Source organism: Lepidothrix coronata, unplaced genomic scaffold (assembly GCF_001604755.1).
Source record: "Lepidothrix coronata isolate B3197 unplaced genomic scaffold, Lepidothrix_coronata-1.0 Scaffold324, whole genome shotgun sequence".
NCBI lineage: Eukaryota > Metazoa > Chordata > Aves > Passeriformes > Pipridae > Lepidothrix > Lepidothrix coronata.
This window is the reverse complement of record NW_016690504.1, coordinates 145882-160718: the sequence shown is the minus strand read 5'-3', so window position 1 is coordinate 160718 and position 14837 is coordinate 145882. Positions and strand designations below refer to the sequence as shown.

The following is a 14837-nucleotide window of genomic DNA, read 5'->3' as shown; positions in this document are numbered from 1 at the left end:
CCCATCGGGCAGAGGAAGAGGAAGGTCCAAGGGCAGGTCTCAGCTTGGAAGCTCTGCCTGCCCAGTGCTGTCAAGGGGGGAGGGGTGGGGCTGATCCAGTCTCATCTGCCCCCGAGGTGCTGCTCAGGCACTGGGGGTCACTGGTGCTGGGGGGGTGTGCCAGCCACAGACTGGGGATGCTGGGGGGGCTTTGAGCCCCCCCAGTCTGACCATGACCCTTAGAGCTCCTCTCTGCTCAAACCAGGCTGAGCTGAACCTGCCCCCTCCAGCCTGGGCTGCTGTGGGGTTTGCTTGTTGAAGCTCTGCCCTTGCTGATGGGAACGGGCTGAGCTGCAGAGCTCAGGAGGGACAGGACGGGGCCAGGACTTGTCCCCCTCCCTACCCCATCCTGCCTTCCCTCACACCCCTACCTCCTTCTGCCCCCCCCTACTTCTGCCCAAAAGTGACAAAAAGCAGGACAGGGCTGGTATAGAGAGTGTCCAGGTGGGCTCTGGTGTGGGCAGGAGGGACCTGTGTCACCCTCCCTTTGTAACTCACCGCAGAAAACACCCCAGGAACGTCCTGGCCAGACAAAGCAGCTGCTCCCATGGTTTGGGTTTGGGCTGCAGAGCTGCCCCTGGACACCCAAAGGTGGACATGGGAGCCCTGGGGTGAGAAGGGTGCGGGCACAGGGGGGCTGGAGGCAGGGGCTTGGAAAAGAGGGAGAGGGGACAGAGACTGGCACAGCTCCCTGGAGCCTGGGCTGGGGGCTGGGACACCGGGATTCACCGTGGGAGGGGCTGGGAGGAGGGGGGGTGTGAGGGTGCCCCTGGGGGATGCAAGGAGCCCCCCTGAGTGCTGACTGCACCGGGAGGGGGCTGGAGCCTGATGCCAGGGGGCACAGGAGGGACTTGCTGGAGTGGTAACACAAAATGGGTCCAAAAGGTCTAAATGGGGGTGAGTCATCCTAGAGAAGGGTGAGGGATGTGAGGTGAAACCACCAGCCTGGTCTTTTTAGCAACATCCACCACCTGGGGCTCAGAGCCCCTGTTCCCCCACAGGATACCTCCTGTGGATACCTGGGGCTGTGCTGCCTCCCCCCACGGGCTGGGTTTCACCTTCCACGGTGCTGTACCCCCCCACAGCTGCAATAAACAGGAGTTATTTGGGGCTTCTCTCTCCAAAAATTGTTCCATTATCCCCAGGGGGTATACAACCTTGCAGCATCCCCTAAAATCAGAGCAACTCGTGGGGGGGTCTTGGCTCGGGTGCTTCCTGAGGTGATATTGCCCACGCACTGGGGATGGGCCAGAACTGCCCTGTGCCCCCACTGCCGTGGGCACCAGCACCCCTGGTCTCAGCACCCTCCCCTGGGACCCCCCTTGGCTCCAGAGCTGGGCTCCCACAGCCAAAATCTGCACCAGACCCGGGACCAGTGAGGGGCTCAGTCCCAGCTGGGGGGTGGTACTGGTTGGGGGGCTCTGATAATGGTCAGGGGCCCTGATACTGGTTGGGAGCCTGGCTGCAGCTCCAGTACAGTCTGGAGGGGTTCCGGGGCTGGCTGGGGACCAACTCGGGGCGAGGACCACTCAAGGACTCGGTACCGGCTGAGGGGGGCTCTGTACAGCCTGGGGGGCTCCAATTCCAGCTGGGAAGCCTGGTAATGATGTGGAAGGGTTTGGTACCAGCTGGAGGGGCTGGTACTGCTGTGTGTGGAGGGAGTCCTGCACCGTCTGGGGGGGTGGGGGGCAGTAGTGCCTGGAGAGGGTCTGCTTTTGGCCTGGGGGGTCCAGACCTCGGAGGCTCCAGTATTGACTGGGGGGGTCAAGTCCTGGTGCTCCTGTACTGTCTGGGCTGGGGGAGGACACGGTCCAATGCTGCCTGGGGGGATCTGGCACTGGCTGGTCAAGCCCAGTTCCAGCCGGAGTGGGAGGTACCCCGGACTGGCAGGGGGCTCCGGTCCCGGACCGGGGGGTGATACCGATCGGGGGGTGATGCCGGCCCGGGACGGGGGGTGATGCCGATCGGGGGGTGATGCCGATCGGGGGATGATGCCGACCGGGACTCCGGTGCTGCAGTGCCGCGGGTGCCAGCGGCGCTGCGGCAGCCGGGGCGGGGAAGGGGGGAAGGGGCCGGTACCGGGGGCGGCGGGGCCGGGTGGGGCGGGGCGGGCCCGGGGCGGCGCTGCCGGTGCCGCTGCCGGCGCTGCCGGTGCCGGTGCCGGTCCGGTCCGGCGGGCCCGGGGCCGCGGGCGGGGCGGGGGCGGGGGCGGCGCTGCCGGCCCGGCCCGGGGCGGGGGGGCCGGACGGGACGGTGACGGTCCCCGGCGCGGCGGGCCCGGCGCGGCCGCTGGCGGAGCATGAGGGAGCCATGAGCCCGCTGCGGGGCTGGCTGCTGGCCGCGCTGCTCTCGCTCGCCCCGCGGGCAGGTAGGTCCGGACCCGCTCCCGCTCCCGCTCCTGCACCCGCATCGCCCCCGGTACCGGCCCCGCATCGCCCCGCTCCGCTCCCGCTCCCGGCCCCGCCGCCGCCGCTGCGGCTTTTTCGCTGCATCGACACATTTTTCCGCAGCGCCGCCCCGCAGAGCCCCGGGAGGGGCCGGGCCCGCGACCCCCCCGCACCGGCCCCGGCCCCGCACCTTCCCCCCGCTCCCGGCCCCGCACCAGCCCCCCGCCCCGCACCTGCCCCAGCCCCGCGGTCTCCCCCGGCCCCGCAGCCGCTCTTGCCCCGCGCCCCCCACCTCGCTGTGTTCGCAGCGGCCCCCCCGTGTCCCCTCTCCGGAGGTGGCCCCATAGCAGCCCTTCATGTCCCCTCCAGGATGTGTCCCCATCTCGGTTCCCCCGTCCCCTGCGTGTCCCCATAGGTGTCCTCATAGCAGCTCTCCACATCCCCTTGGGATATGTCCCTATAGCGGCCACCCCCGTGTCCCCTGGGTGTCGCCTCCGAAGGTGTCCCTGCACCAGTCCTGCTGTCCCCTCGATGTCCCCCCTGGGGGGGTGTCCCCATACCGGTCTTCCATCTCCCACTGGGTGGCGTCCCCAGCCTGGCCCTCACTGTCCCCTGGGTGTCCCCTCTCAGATGTGTCCCCATTCCAGTCTCCCTTTTCCCTGGATGTTCCCTCTATGATATGCTGATACCCCCTCTAACCCTTCCTCCAGGTGTGATGGCATTTCTGAGTATCCCCCATGTCCCCTGGGTGTCCCCTTTAGGATGTGCCACTGCATCTGAGGCCCCCTGAGCTTCCCCTCCCAGACATGCTCCTATATCGGTCCCCTCCATCCCATGGGCACTCCCCAGCCTATGCTTCCTCAGTGTCCCCTCCTGGACACACCACCGTACCTGAATGTCCCCCCGTGTCCCCAGCTGTCCAGCCACCCTCCACATTCCACGGGTGTCCCCTTCGGGATACAGTGCCACACTCGGGGCACCCCCAGAGCATGTTTCCCAACTCCGTCTCCATGTGTCCCATTCCCTCGTGTAACTACCCCTCCTCATCCCCATCTCCCCATGTCCTCATCTTCCCGTGTCCCTGTCCCTCCTTGTCCCCATCCCTCTTCAACCCTATCCCCGCGTGTCCCAGCCCCCGTGTCCCACCCCCCGGGTCACCCCTGTCCCTGTCCCACAGGTCCCGCCGCGCAGGCCGGGGCGGTGCCGCGGAGGGTCCCGCGGGCCGGATGGCAGGACGGGCGGGTGGTCTCCCAGATCACCCACCCCAGCAGGTTGGTGGGGCAGAGCTCGGGAGGAGGAGAAGTCTCAAAGCATCAGCTGGACACCAGGGTCAGGAATGAGTCTGGACGAAGAGGAAGAGGAGGAGGACCCGTAAGTGAACCGGAGCCCCCCACCCGCTCCCTGTCCGGGGTCCCAGGCGGGTGGCAGGTCCCCAGGCAGCCGCTGCTGCTGGTCCAGCTACCTCCCAGTGCACGTGTGGGCACCAGCATCCCAAAACAGAGCCCTCGTCCCCGCAGGGACCATCCCACTGCCATCCGCCCCGAAGGGACACCGAGCTGTGCCTCGAAATCCCATTAAATCCGGGTATTGGCAGCGCCCGGGCATTGGGAGAGATGGAACGGGAGCGAGCAGGTGGCGGGCAGGGCTCCCACAGCATAAGGAATGAGTTCGTGGCTCTGCTGAGGAGGGATCCAGGCCCTGTGGGAGCAGCCCCCCGTGTCCCACCCTGTGCTGCTCCCCAACCCCCCCCGGACTCGGTGCGTTCTTTATCCCGCTGGCTGGTGCTCCCAGCGTTTCAGGGAGCGGCACACGCTCCCATCCGGCCCGGGGGGGTTGAGGCTCTGGCAGCCGCCCAGGCCGGCGCCCATCGATCCCCGCCCGCGCCGGGGAAAGGGGGGATGATGAGCTGCGCTCACCGCAAAGGTGATTTACACCCGGCATCGAGTGAAACCGCCGGACGCCGGGAAGCGCCGGCAGCCGCCGCGCTGGCGGGAGGCCAGGGAGGTGTTAAACCAAAGAGCCGCGGGGGGATGGAGCGACGGAGGTCCCGGGAACTCGGGGCTGGGTCCCGGCGGCAGAGCCCCGGTGACTCTCTCCAGCCGCGCTGCCTGACCCCGGGGATGCGCCCTTGGCGCAGGACATCCCCTCCCGTGGTGACAAACGGGTTCTCCCCCCCTGCGTCTCCATCCCGGGCTGTGCCGGGTCCTGGCGAGGGGACAAGGCGCCCCAGGGAGGGTTTGCCTTTTCCCGGCTTCTCCGTGTGAAGCGCCGGAGCTCCCGAGGGACCCGCTGGCAGGGCTGGGCTCTCACCCGTGCGGTGAGTTTGCGGGGTCTCAGGCCGCGCCGCAGCGCTCGGCTCCCGCTGCCGCTCCAGCTCCATCTCCCGCTGCCGGCGGCAGGAATTAGGTCAGGAGCGCCGGGCGCCGCAGGGAGGGAGAAGCTCCGGCTCGGCTGCGGCGGCCGAGCTGGGCCCAGCGCCGGGGGGACCCCCCACACCACCCCGGCACCTGGGGAGGGGGCGATGGGACACGGGAGCCCTCCCGGTACCACGGGGGTGGTGATGGGATTGAGGATAAAAAAACCCAGTGATTTCCTTTATGCTGAATTTTTGGGGTTTAAAAATAAAAGTGCAGCTTCACGGGCTGCCTGTTTGAGTTGAGGTTTTAATTGTTATTTTAGTTATTAGTTTGGGGGGTGCTGACGGCCCGGGCTCTCCTGCAGGGGCTGCATCTGGCGCAGGTGAGCTTCGTGGTGCACGCCTTCGGCTCCGCCTTCACCCTCGACCTCCGGCTGAACCAGTGAGTGATGGGTGACCCCCGCGGGGGTCCTGGGGAGGGCACCCACCGTGGGGCTGCTGCCGCCCCCCAGCAGGAGGGAGGGGGTGGAGGAGCTGGGGGTGCTCGGGGATGGGGGAGTTGTGCAGAGCCGTCCCAGTTTCAGTACTGGGGGCTGAGCCCGTGGGGTCCATGGGGTGCCAGCACCCTCCCAAACTGAAGAGGGGTCCCACCGTGGGATGATTCCACGTATAGAGGTAGCGGCAGGGCTCCCACACTGGGGTGATGTCGTGTGCACGGACGGCTGCTGTCGTCTCCCTCTTCCTCCTCTTCCTCCCCACCCCACGGCCTCTCACCCCCTACCTGCTCCCGGCAGCCACCTCCTCGCCTCTCACTACGTGGAGCGGCACCTCGGCGCGGGCGGCAACGGCAGCCACAGCACGGTAAGCTGCGTGCCACACCTTGCCAAGCCAAGCCATGCCACGCCAGCGCTGGGGTCATGGTGGCAGGTTTATAAATCCTGCAGAAGCCATGGAGTGGCCCCGACAGAAGCTCAGCACACATCTTCCCCCTGGGTGCCCCCGGGTGCCCCGGGTGTACCAGCTCGTGCATGGGCTGTTGCCATGGCGATAGGGGATGCTCCTCACACAGGGGCGGTGATGGGGATCCCCGCGTGCTGTGGGCGTACCCCGAGGGTGCCGGGCAGTGAGCCCCAGAGCCCCCAGCCTGGGGTGCAGCCCCTGGGGGTGCAGGGCGGGGTGGGCCCCCTGTGCTCAGCACCGTCCCTGCTCCGCAGGGCGCGGGGGAGCACTGCTACTACCAGGGCCGGATCCGGGGGCAGCCCCGCTCCTTCGCCGCCCTCTCCAGCTGCCAGGGCCTGCGGTGAGTACCCCGCCACTGCCAAAAGGGGCGCTGGGGGGACTACACCCCTCTGCACCCCGACAACCCCGTTTCTGCTTGCAGGGGGGTCTTCTCGGACGGCCGAGCCACCTACCTGATCGAGCCCCAGGCGGGCACCGAGCACGGGCAGGTGAGTGGTAGCACTGGGACCTGCCATGTGCTGCCTCAGTTCCCCCAGGCTGGGGGACAGCCCTGGGTACACGGGGTCGGGGCAGTCCCCTCTCCACACGTGGCCATGACACTCCTCTCCCCACGGCAGGGCCTCCGACCGCACGTCGTCCAGCGCGTCCCCAGCTGCCCCCGCCCGGGTGAGCCTCTGTGCAGAGCCGGCACTCGTCCCCAGGGACTGGTGGCACTGTGTCCTGGTGTCCCACCAGCTTTGTCCCTTCCCTCCAGGCTGCCTTTTCCCTGTGCTGAGCCAGCGAGACACGGGTGGGATACCAAAGCTGCGACGGCGGCGGCAGGTCAGCGGGGACAGCGGGGGACACAGGGCAGGGACACAGGACGTGGGGCAGGGACACAGGACGTGGGGCAGGGGACAGACGATGTGGGGCAGGGGACAAGGGCGCTTGACCTGGGTTGATCTCTGGCTGTTGGCTGCGCGTGCTGCTCCTGCCTGGGCTTGGGGATGCCCAGGGGACCCACTGGAATAATGCAGGGGCTCCATCCCAAGGCCACCCAGCGGTTTTCCCCACTCCCTGCATCCCAAACATCCCTGGCTGGGTCAGGAGCCCCGTCCGGGTGGCCGATCCTGCCGGGGGCCGGCTCAGCGCGGGCTCCCTCCGCAGGTCCGCCGAGCCCAGCACACGGTGCACAGCGAGACCAAGTACATCGAGCTGGCCGTGGTGAACGACCACCAGCTGGTGAGCGTGGGGGTCCCCGGGGCTGGCAGGGGGGTGAGGGGTCAGGGTGGCCCCCCCCAACCCTACCTGGTCCCTGGTGTCCCCCCAGTTCCTGCAGCTCCGCAAGTCCGTGGTTCTCACCAGCAACTTCGCCAAGTCCGTGGTCAACCTGGCTGACATGGTGAGGGGGGAATCCCGGGGGAGGGGTTGTCTCTCGGGGGAATTTGTCTCTCGGGGTGGGTTGTAGCTGGGGAGCTTATCTCTGGTTTGTTCCTGGGGGGTTCGTTCTCAGGGGATTTGTCCCCAGTGTGGGCTTATCCCTGGAGAAGGGTTTGTCCCCAGTCCCTGGTGGGTTTGTCACTGGGGGTTTGTCCTTGAGGGGACTGTCCCCAGCAGCTGATGGGTTTGTCCCCAGGGAGCTTGTCCCTCATTCCTGGCAGGTTTATCCTGGGGAGTTGGTCCTCAGCACCGACTGGGTTGGTCCCTTGGGAGTTGATCCCCAGGGTGTTTGTCCCACTATATTTTGTTTCTCTGGCACTTGCTGGGTTTGTGCCATTGCTGGTTTGTCCCTGGGGAATTGTCTCTGGTGACGGATGTGTGTGTCCAGCTCCTGGGGGATTTGTCCCCAGGGGTTTGTTGCCAGTAACTGGTGGCTTTGTCCCTGGGAGGGGTCTCATCCCCAGCACCGTCCCCTCGTCCCCGCAGATCTACAAGGAGCAGCTCAACACTCGCATCGTGCTGGTGGCCATGGAGACGTGGGCGGCGGAGGATCGGATCCGGATGGGACAGGACTCCCTGGAGACCCTGAACGAGTTTGTGAAGTACCGGCCGGAGGGGCTGGCAGAGCACAGCGACACCGTCCACCTCTTCTCGTAAGCACCACGGCCCCGTGTGCCCCCCCAGGCCCGGGGTTGTGTCCCCCGTCTCCACCATCCTCTTCCTCGCAGGGGCCGGACGTTCCAGAGCAGCCGCAGCGGCACCGCCTTCGTGGGGGGCATTTGCTCCCCCGCCCGCGCCGGCGGCGTCAACGAGGTGGGTGCGGAGAGACCCCCGCGAGGGCGGGCTGGGCACAGGGACGGGGGTCCCCGCGGTGACACCCCGTGGCTCCTGTGTAGTACGGCAACGTGGCGGCCATGGCGGTGACACTGGCACAGACCCTGGGGCAGAACGTGGGCATGATGTGGAACAAGCACCGCACGGCCGCAGGTACCACCCGCCACCGCCGGGGGGGATGGGGACGATGGGGACACACCGCGGTGCCGCCAGGCTGGCACGGGACAGCCGGCATCCCCTAGCCCCTCTCCTCTCCCCCCAGGGGACTGCCGGTGTCCGGACTCGTGGCTGGGCTGTATCATGGAGGACACAGGGTGGGTGCCCGCTCGGGGTGGCACTGCCACGTCCCCTGCACACCCCGTGTCACTGCTCTCGGCAGGGGCATCGCTGAGGGTCCTGCCCCGGTTCAGGTGCCTGGCCGTGCCCCAGGCAGGGCAGGGGGTGACAGTGACCCCCACCCCACAGGTATTACCTCCCGAGGAAGTTTTCCCGATGCAGCATCGACGAGTACAACCAGTTCCTGCAGGACGGCGGCGGCAGCTGCCTCTTCAACAAACCCCTGAAGGTAACGGACCCCCCCGGCCCCCGACCTTGGGGGTGGCTCCCGGGGTCACCTGGGACTCGTGGTGTCCCCAGCCCCTGTCACAGCCAAGGTAACGGTGCCAGTGTTGAACCTGGGGTCACTGGCTGGGGAAGAGCTGCACCCTCATGCTTGACAGCGGTTTGGGGGTGCTGCCGTTCCCCAGGGATGTGATGCCCTTTTTGGGGGGCTCGTGGCAGCACTTGGCTCGGGGTCCCCCCAGAAGCTCTCGTGTGTGTGCCATGTCCCCTCCTTGGTCCCGGCAGCTCCTGGACCCTCCGGAGTGCGGCAACGGCTTCGTGGAGGCGGGCGAGGAGTGTGACTGTGGCTCGCTGGCGGTGAGCAGGGACGGGGGGCTGCTCACCAGATGGGGGGCTGCTCCCCGACACTATGGGGGCATCTCGGGGATGCCAGAGGGCTGATGGCTGTGGTTCTGGCTGCTGTCCTGGCAGGAGTGTGCAAGGAGCGGGGGGAACTGCTGCAAGAAGTGCACCCTGACCCACGATGCCATGTGCAGCGACGGGCTCTGCTGCAAGGGCTGCAAGGTGTGGCACTGGGGGGGCTCTGGATCTGGGGATCCCCTAAGGGTTCTGTCCCATTCCTGATGTGTTGGTGTCACACCCTGTGCAGTACGAGCCACGGGGTGTGTCCTGCCGGGAGGCTGTGAACGAGTGTGACATGCCCGAGAGCTGCACCGGGGACTCCAGCCAGGTGAGTGGGGCTGGGGACACAGTGGGACACATTGTGGGGCCATGTGGCATCACCTGCCCTCTTTTCCACATCCCCACAGTGTCCCCCCAACCTCCACAAGCTGGATGGATACTTCTGTGAGAATGAGCAGGTGAGTCCAGCCCTGTGTGGTCAGACAGGGCCCTGGAGCTGGGCATGTCCCCGTGGGCTCCAACATCGGGGCTTGGGCGTGTTTGTTGGAAGAGCATTGAGACTGTCCAAGGCCAGGTCGGACAGGGCTTGGAGCAACCTGGCCTAGTGGAAAGTGTCCCTGCCCATGGAAGGAGGGTGGAATGGATGCTCTTTAAGGTCCCTTCCATCCCAAACCAGTCTGTGCAGGTTTTGGGGTCAGCCAGGGTCTCTGTGTGCCCACTGCTGTCCCGTGGCTGTGCACACGTGAGGGTCCCACTCCTTGTACTGTATGAGCCAGGGCGGTGGTCTCAGGGCCAGGCACACGTGTGGGGAGCTCATTGTCCCTGCACCATCTCCACAGCCATGCACATGTGGGAGACCCTCTGCAGCCCCCAGTCCTTCTGCAGCCCCCTGACCCCTCTGCAGCCCCTGATCCCTCTCCAGCCCCTGACTCCTCTCCCCTCTCACAGGGACGATGCTACGGCGGGCGCTGCAAAACCCGAGACCGTCAGTGCAATGCCCTGTGGGGCCGTGGTGAGTGCGGGCCTGGGGTGGGGGACACAGGGCTGACAGGCGGGTGACAGGCAGGTGACACCCCCTCTGCCCCAGGCTCGGCCGAGCGCTTCTGCTACGAGAAGCTGAACGTGGAGGGGACGGAGCGGGGGAACTGCGGGCGCGAGGGCCTGGGCTGGCTGCAGTGCAACAAGCAGTGAGTGACCCTCGTCCCTGCGCCCCCTCCCGGCGCCACCCGCCACCCCAGTGACACCCCCGCCGCCTTCCAGGGACGTCCTCTGCGGCTTCCTCCTCTGCGCCAACATCTCGGGGTCGCCGCGGGTGGGGGAGCTCAGCGGGGAAATCGCCACCACCACCTTCTTCCACCAGAACCGCTACGTGGACTGCAGGTGGGTGTCACCGCGGGGACAGCGGTGGCCCTGGGGCAGGGCGGTCCCGGTACCACCCGCTCTGGCTGTCCCGGCACAGGGGGGGCCACGTGCAGCTGGTGGACGGCTCAGACCTGAGCTACGTGGAGGACGGGACGCCCTGCGGGCCCGGAATGCTCTGTCTCGACCGCAAATGCCTTCCAGCCACCGCCTTTAACTTCAGCTCCTGCCCCGGCAGCTGGGACGGGAAGATCTGCTTCGACCACGGGGTGAGGGGCACGGCGGGGACAGAGGGGACCCGGGGGGTGTCACGGTCACGGGGGTGACACCGTCCCTGCGTAGGTTTGCAGCAACGAGGGGAAGTGCATCTGCCGGGCGGAGTGGACGGGGAAGGACTGCAGCGTCTACGACCCCATCCCGGAGCCGAAGCCGACGGGGGAGACGGAGCGATACAAGGGTCCGTGTGCCCGCGGGGGGGGGGGCGGGCTCCTTGCAACCCCACTGGCCCCAGGCACCGCAGACTGGGGGGGTCCCACTTTGTCCACATCCACACCGGGGATCCAGAGTGTCCCCCCACCCCGGTGCCGCAGCTCGGCTGGGTTTGCCCCCTCTCCCGGATCCCCACAGCACTGGGGTGTTCCTGGGGCTGTGTCCCTGTGTCCCTGAGTCCCCTCCCCACTGAGGTGTCTCCCTATGGCTGGGTTTGTCCCCCTCCCAGGTCCTCACGGCACTAGGACTGCCCTGGGGCTGTGTCCTGGTGTCCTCATGTCCCCTTCCTATTGACATGTTCCCTGTGGCTGGGCTTGTCCCTTTCCCAAGTCCCCCTGGCACTGGGACATCGCTGGGGCTGTGTCCCCATGTCCCCGTGTCTCCTTCCCACTGACGTGTGACCCTGTCCCCTCCTCCCTGTCCCCTCTGTCACAGGTCCCAGTGGCACCAATATCATTATCGGCTCCATCGCGGGGGCCGTACTGGTGGCTGCCATCGTCCTTGGGGGGACAGGCTGGGGATTTAAGTAAGCAGCCACCGCATGGCTCGTCCCCTCTGCTGCTGTCACCGGCCACGTCCTCCCCGTGCACCGTCACCACCCCGGGACCAGGCCTGTGCCCCCCCGGGGCACTGCCAGTCCCCCCGGCTGGTCATCCCCTGCAGTGTGGCCCCCGGTCCCCTTGTCCCTGCCTGGTCCCCTGGCCCTGCCTGGTCCCTTGTCCCAGCCCCTGCCTGCCCCCTGGCCCTGCCTGCCCTGCCTGCATGTGCCATTGGGGTGTCACTGTCACCCCGACCCCGTGGCCGTGTCTGTCCCCAAGCATGGGGTGCTGGAGCAGGGGCTGTGTCAGTGGCCCCCTGTGTGTGCCCCTGCCTGGCACCGGGACACTGCTGCTGCCTGTGGGACCAGGGACACCGGGGGGGGGGGAACACCCCGGGGGGGACAGCAGAGACTTGGGGGTGGCACTAATGCTCCTCTCCTCTCCCCCTGCCACCCCCCCAAGGAACATCCGCCGAGGAAGGTACGACCCGGCGCAGCAGGGAGTGTAACCGTGTCCCCCCCATCGTCCCGTCACCGTCCCTGTCACCGTCACCGTCCGGCAGCCTGACGGCGTGGGAGCCCCCGGGCCCGTCTGTCCATGTCGCTGTGTGTCCGGCCGTGCTGTCTCCATCTCTGTGCCCCCACAGCTGAACAGGGACAGCGGCTGGGGGGGCCTGGCAGCAGTCCCCCCCCCGGTGCTGGCTCATTTCAGCTCAGTGTCCCCCCCATGTGTCACCCCCTTGTCACAGCCCCCCACTAAACACACCCCACTTCTGTGTTGCAGGTCCGGGGGGGCCTGAGCGGGGCTGCTCTGCCCCACCCCCCCAGCGCCTCATTAACAGCAATTAAATGGGGCGGCGCTGCCGAGGGTCCGGCCGAGGAGGAGAGCGGTGGGGGGGCACCCGGGACCACCCCCCGACCCCCCCACTGCACCACCACGAATGTACAGGGACCCCCGGCCCCCCCGGGCTGGCGGCACTCGGCACCGGGATGAATGTACCTGCGGGGGCCAGCGGGGAGCCCCCGGCCCCACATCCCCCTCCCTGCCCCCCCAGCAACATCTTCCAGCCTGGGGGCCTGGGTCCCCCAAAAGGCAGCCCCGTGTCCCCCAGGATGAGGCCAGTAGGCCCAGTACCAGGCCAGCACCCCTCTCCCAGTGCAGGGCCTGGGTGTTGTGTCCCCCCAGCCCAGATGGGGACCAAGGACTGCACCCCCAGATGTGCTTCCCTCCCCCCCCAAAGTGGCTCAGCAGCCCCCATATGGTTTATATCCCCTCAAACTTCCCCCAACCCCCCATGTCATGGCTACACCCCCCAAGCCATGAGACCCCGAGGTCCCCAGTGGTGGGACCGGCACCCACAGGTGACAGCTCTTCCTCTAGGGTGGGGGCTGTCCCCCCACCACTTCCCCAGCTCAGGCAGGTAAACCCCAAACTGGTGACACTGGAGTTGGGGGGGGCAGGTGACAGCAGGGCCCTCCCCGGGGGACTGGAGCACAGGGTGAGCCCTGGACGGGTGGCACGTGGGGCACTTTCATGTCACCCCAGCCCCAGGACAGGCTCGTGGCACCTGTCCCCCCCACAATGGGTGTTCCCCATCCCCAGGGCAGGTGTGGGGGATGTGTGACCCTGTCCCAAGGCATGTGGCACATGTCACTCTGCATGGGGTGACTCTGTAGGGCCACCCAACCCACAGCACCACAAAGCACCAGGGGCCACACTGGTCCCTTCAACCACTGGTGACACTCAGCATGGAGGGGGACACCCCTGGTGACACTCGAGGTGTGTGTCTGTATGTGTGGGGACACTCCTGGGGACACTCAGCAGGGTGACAACGGGGGATGACATGCCATGCCCATGGCAGTGTGGGGTGTCCCCTCTGTGTGTCCCCCTTGCCTGGTGTCCCTGCCCCACACCGAGCCCCTTTGCTATGGAGACTGAGGGTGACCGAGGTTGTCCCCAAGCCAAGGCAGGAGGTGGCCCCAACCTGGTGTGACAGCCCCGCTGGGCACCCACAGCACCCACGGGTAGCACCACAGGGGACAGGGTGGGGGTGACAGCAGAATGGGGGTGGCTGGACATCCCCAGACTGGGCTTCTCTGGTGGCTTCTTGTGTGACATACGAGCAACGGGCTGGGGGACACGGGGACCTGAGGTCACCGTGGGCACGGGAGGGGTCTGGATCAACCCCCATCCCTGTCACTGTCACCGCAGTGTCCCCACAGCTGTCACAGCCACAGCCCCGAGGTGCTTCCCGGGCGAGGGGACGCCTCTGGCTCAGAGCAAGAAGCCACCGTTGTCACCGGGTTTGGGGACATTAATATATATATATATATATAAATATCAGGACTTTTCTTAATGATTTTAACGCTGTAAGGGCGGGAGGGCGGGAGGGCCCATGGTGGGGACGAGGGGGGCACCCGTGGCGTGGCGGGGGGGACACCCGGTGCTTCCAGAGCCAAGAGAGCAGAACCCCCCCCAGCCCCCACAGGCTGAGCCCACGGGCCCCGTCCTGTCCCGCAGCCGGGGACAAGCACAGCGGGGCGGGGACCCCCCGTGCCCCCCTCACCGCACCGCCGCCATCCCGCACCGCCTCGCTCCGCTACCGCCCGCAGCCGGGCCGGGCCCGGGGGGCTCCGCCGCCCCCGCCCAGCGCCCGCCGCGCCTCCGCTCCTGCTTTGCACGTGCTGGGAGCCGCTGGAGCCGCCGCTGGAGCCGCCGGAGCCGGTGCTGGAGCTACCGTGCGCTCCTGGCTCGACCCCGGCTCTGGCCCCGGCCGCCTCCTGCAATGTCGCAGAAATTTATTTACAATAAAGGTTTGGAAAACGATGGGGCTCTGCTTCTCACCCGCTCGGGGACGGGGGCAAGAGCCTCCCCAGATTTCATCTGTGAGGATGCTCCGGCCCTTGGTCCCGTTCAACTCATCCCGCTGACGTCTTCCCCACGTCCCACACTCCACGCAATTTCCATGCCTGGGCCGGGAGTCTCCCAGAATGGAGCCGATGGCACATGGCGAGTGCCACCAAGCTCCCTCCCTCCGAGCCTTTGCCAGGCTGAGGACCCTATCCCACTGCGGGGACAAGTGGCTGTTCTCTGTCCCACCACAGAGATGCTCATTCCCAGTGTGAGGACGCTGCTCCATCCCTGTCCCAGCACAGGGACAATCCTCCATCCCTGTCCCACCACGGGCATCCGTCCCCGTCCCAGTGCAAGGACACTGCTCCCACCCTATCCCACCATGGCCACCAGTCCCTGTGCCATTCCAGGGACACTGTCCCATCCCAGGGACCCCCTCAGCTGGGTGAGCACCGCACAGAATCCTGGCAGCGACCCCTGGCAGAGGGGATCTGGGGGACGGGACCCCAGCTTTCAGAGGGACCTACGAGGGTGGAGCGTCTTCCCGTGGAACCAGCCCGGGTAATGCTGAGCGGGGGCTGGGCCGGGCTCCTGGGGACAGCCGGACTCCCTGGCACAGCGGGCCGATTCCTTGGAAAA

General features: G+C 67.1%; 1 protein-coding gene across 2 annotated transcripts; it reads left to right on the top strand.

Moving 5' to 3' along the window:
* Positions 1-2174: 2174 nt before the first annotated feature.
* ADAM11 (ADAM metallopeptidase domain 11) lies at positions 2175-13955 on the top strand. Of its 2 annotated transcripts, XM_017838135.1 has the most exons (27): positions 2175-2407; positions 3604-3797; positions 5148-5224; positions 5577-5643; positions 5997-6082; positions 6164-6230; positions 6360-6408; positions 6497-6564; positions 6889-6963; positions 7052-7123; positions 7648-7814; positions 7890-7974; positions 8058-8148; positions 8258-8309; positions 8461-8560; positions 8842-8913; positions 9028-9120; positions 9206-9286; positions 9366-9416; positions 9907-9970; positions 10046-10145; positions 10219-10338; positions 10418-10586; positions 10660-10774; positions 11242-11332; positions 11808-11825; positions 12129-13955. In XM_017838135.1, exons 1-27 carry the CDS (start codon positions 2350-2352, stop codon positions 12142-12144), a joined length of 2298 nt encoding a protein of 765 aa, XP_017693624.1. In that variant the 5' UTR covers positions 2175-2349; the 3' UTR covers positions 12145-13955. The 2 variants fall into 2 exon arrangements, with proteins under 2 accessions (XP_017693624.1, XP_017693622.1); XM_017838133.1 differs by having other exon boundaries at positions 11808-13955.
* Positions 13956-14837: the final 882 nt, after the last annotated feature.

Excerpts from the sequence above, each read along its gene's own strand:
- ADAM11 (XM_017838133.1), top strand. The coding sequence starts at position 2,350 with ATGAGCCCGCTGCGGGGCTGGCTGCTGGCCGCGCTGCTCTCGCTCGCC. Across the intron at positions 8,914-9,027 it reads GTGACTGTGGCTCGCTGGCG|GAGTGTGCAAGGAGCGGGGG; the intron begins GTGAGCAGGGAC and ends CTGTCCTGGCAG. Across the intron at positions 10,146-10,218 it reads TGGCTGCAGTGCAACAAGCA|GGACGTCCTCTGCGGCTTCC; the intron begins GTGAGTGACCCT and ends GCCGCCTTCCAG.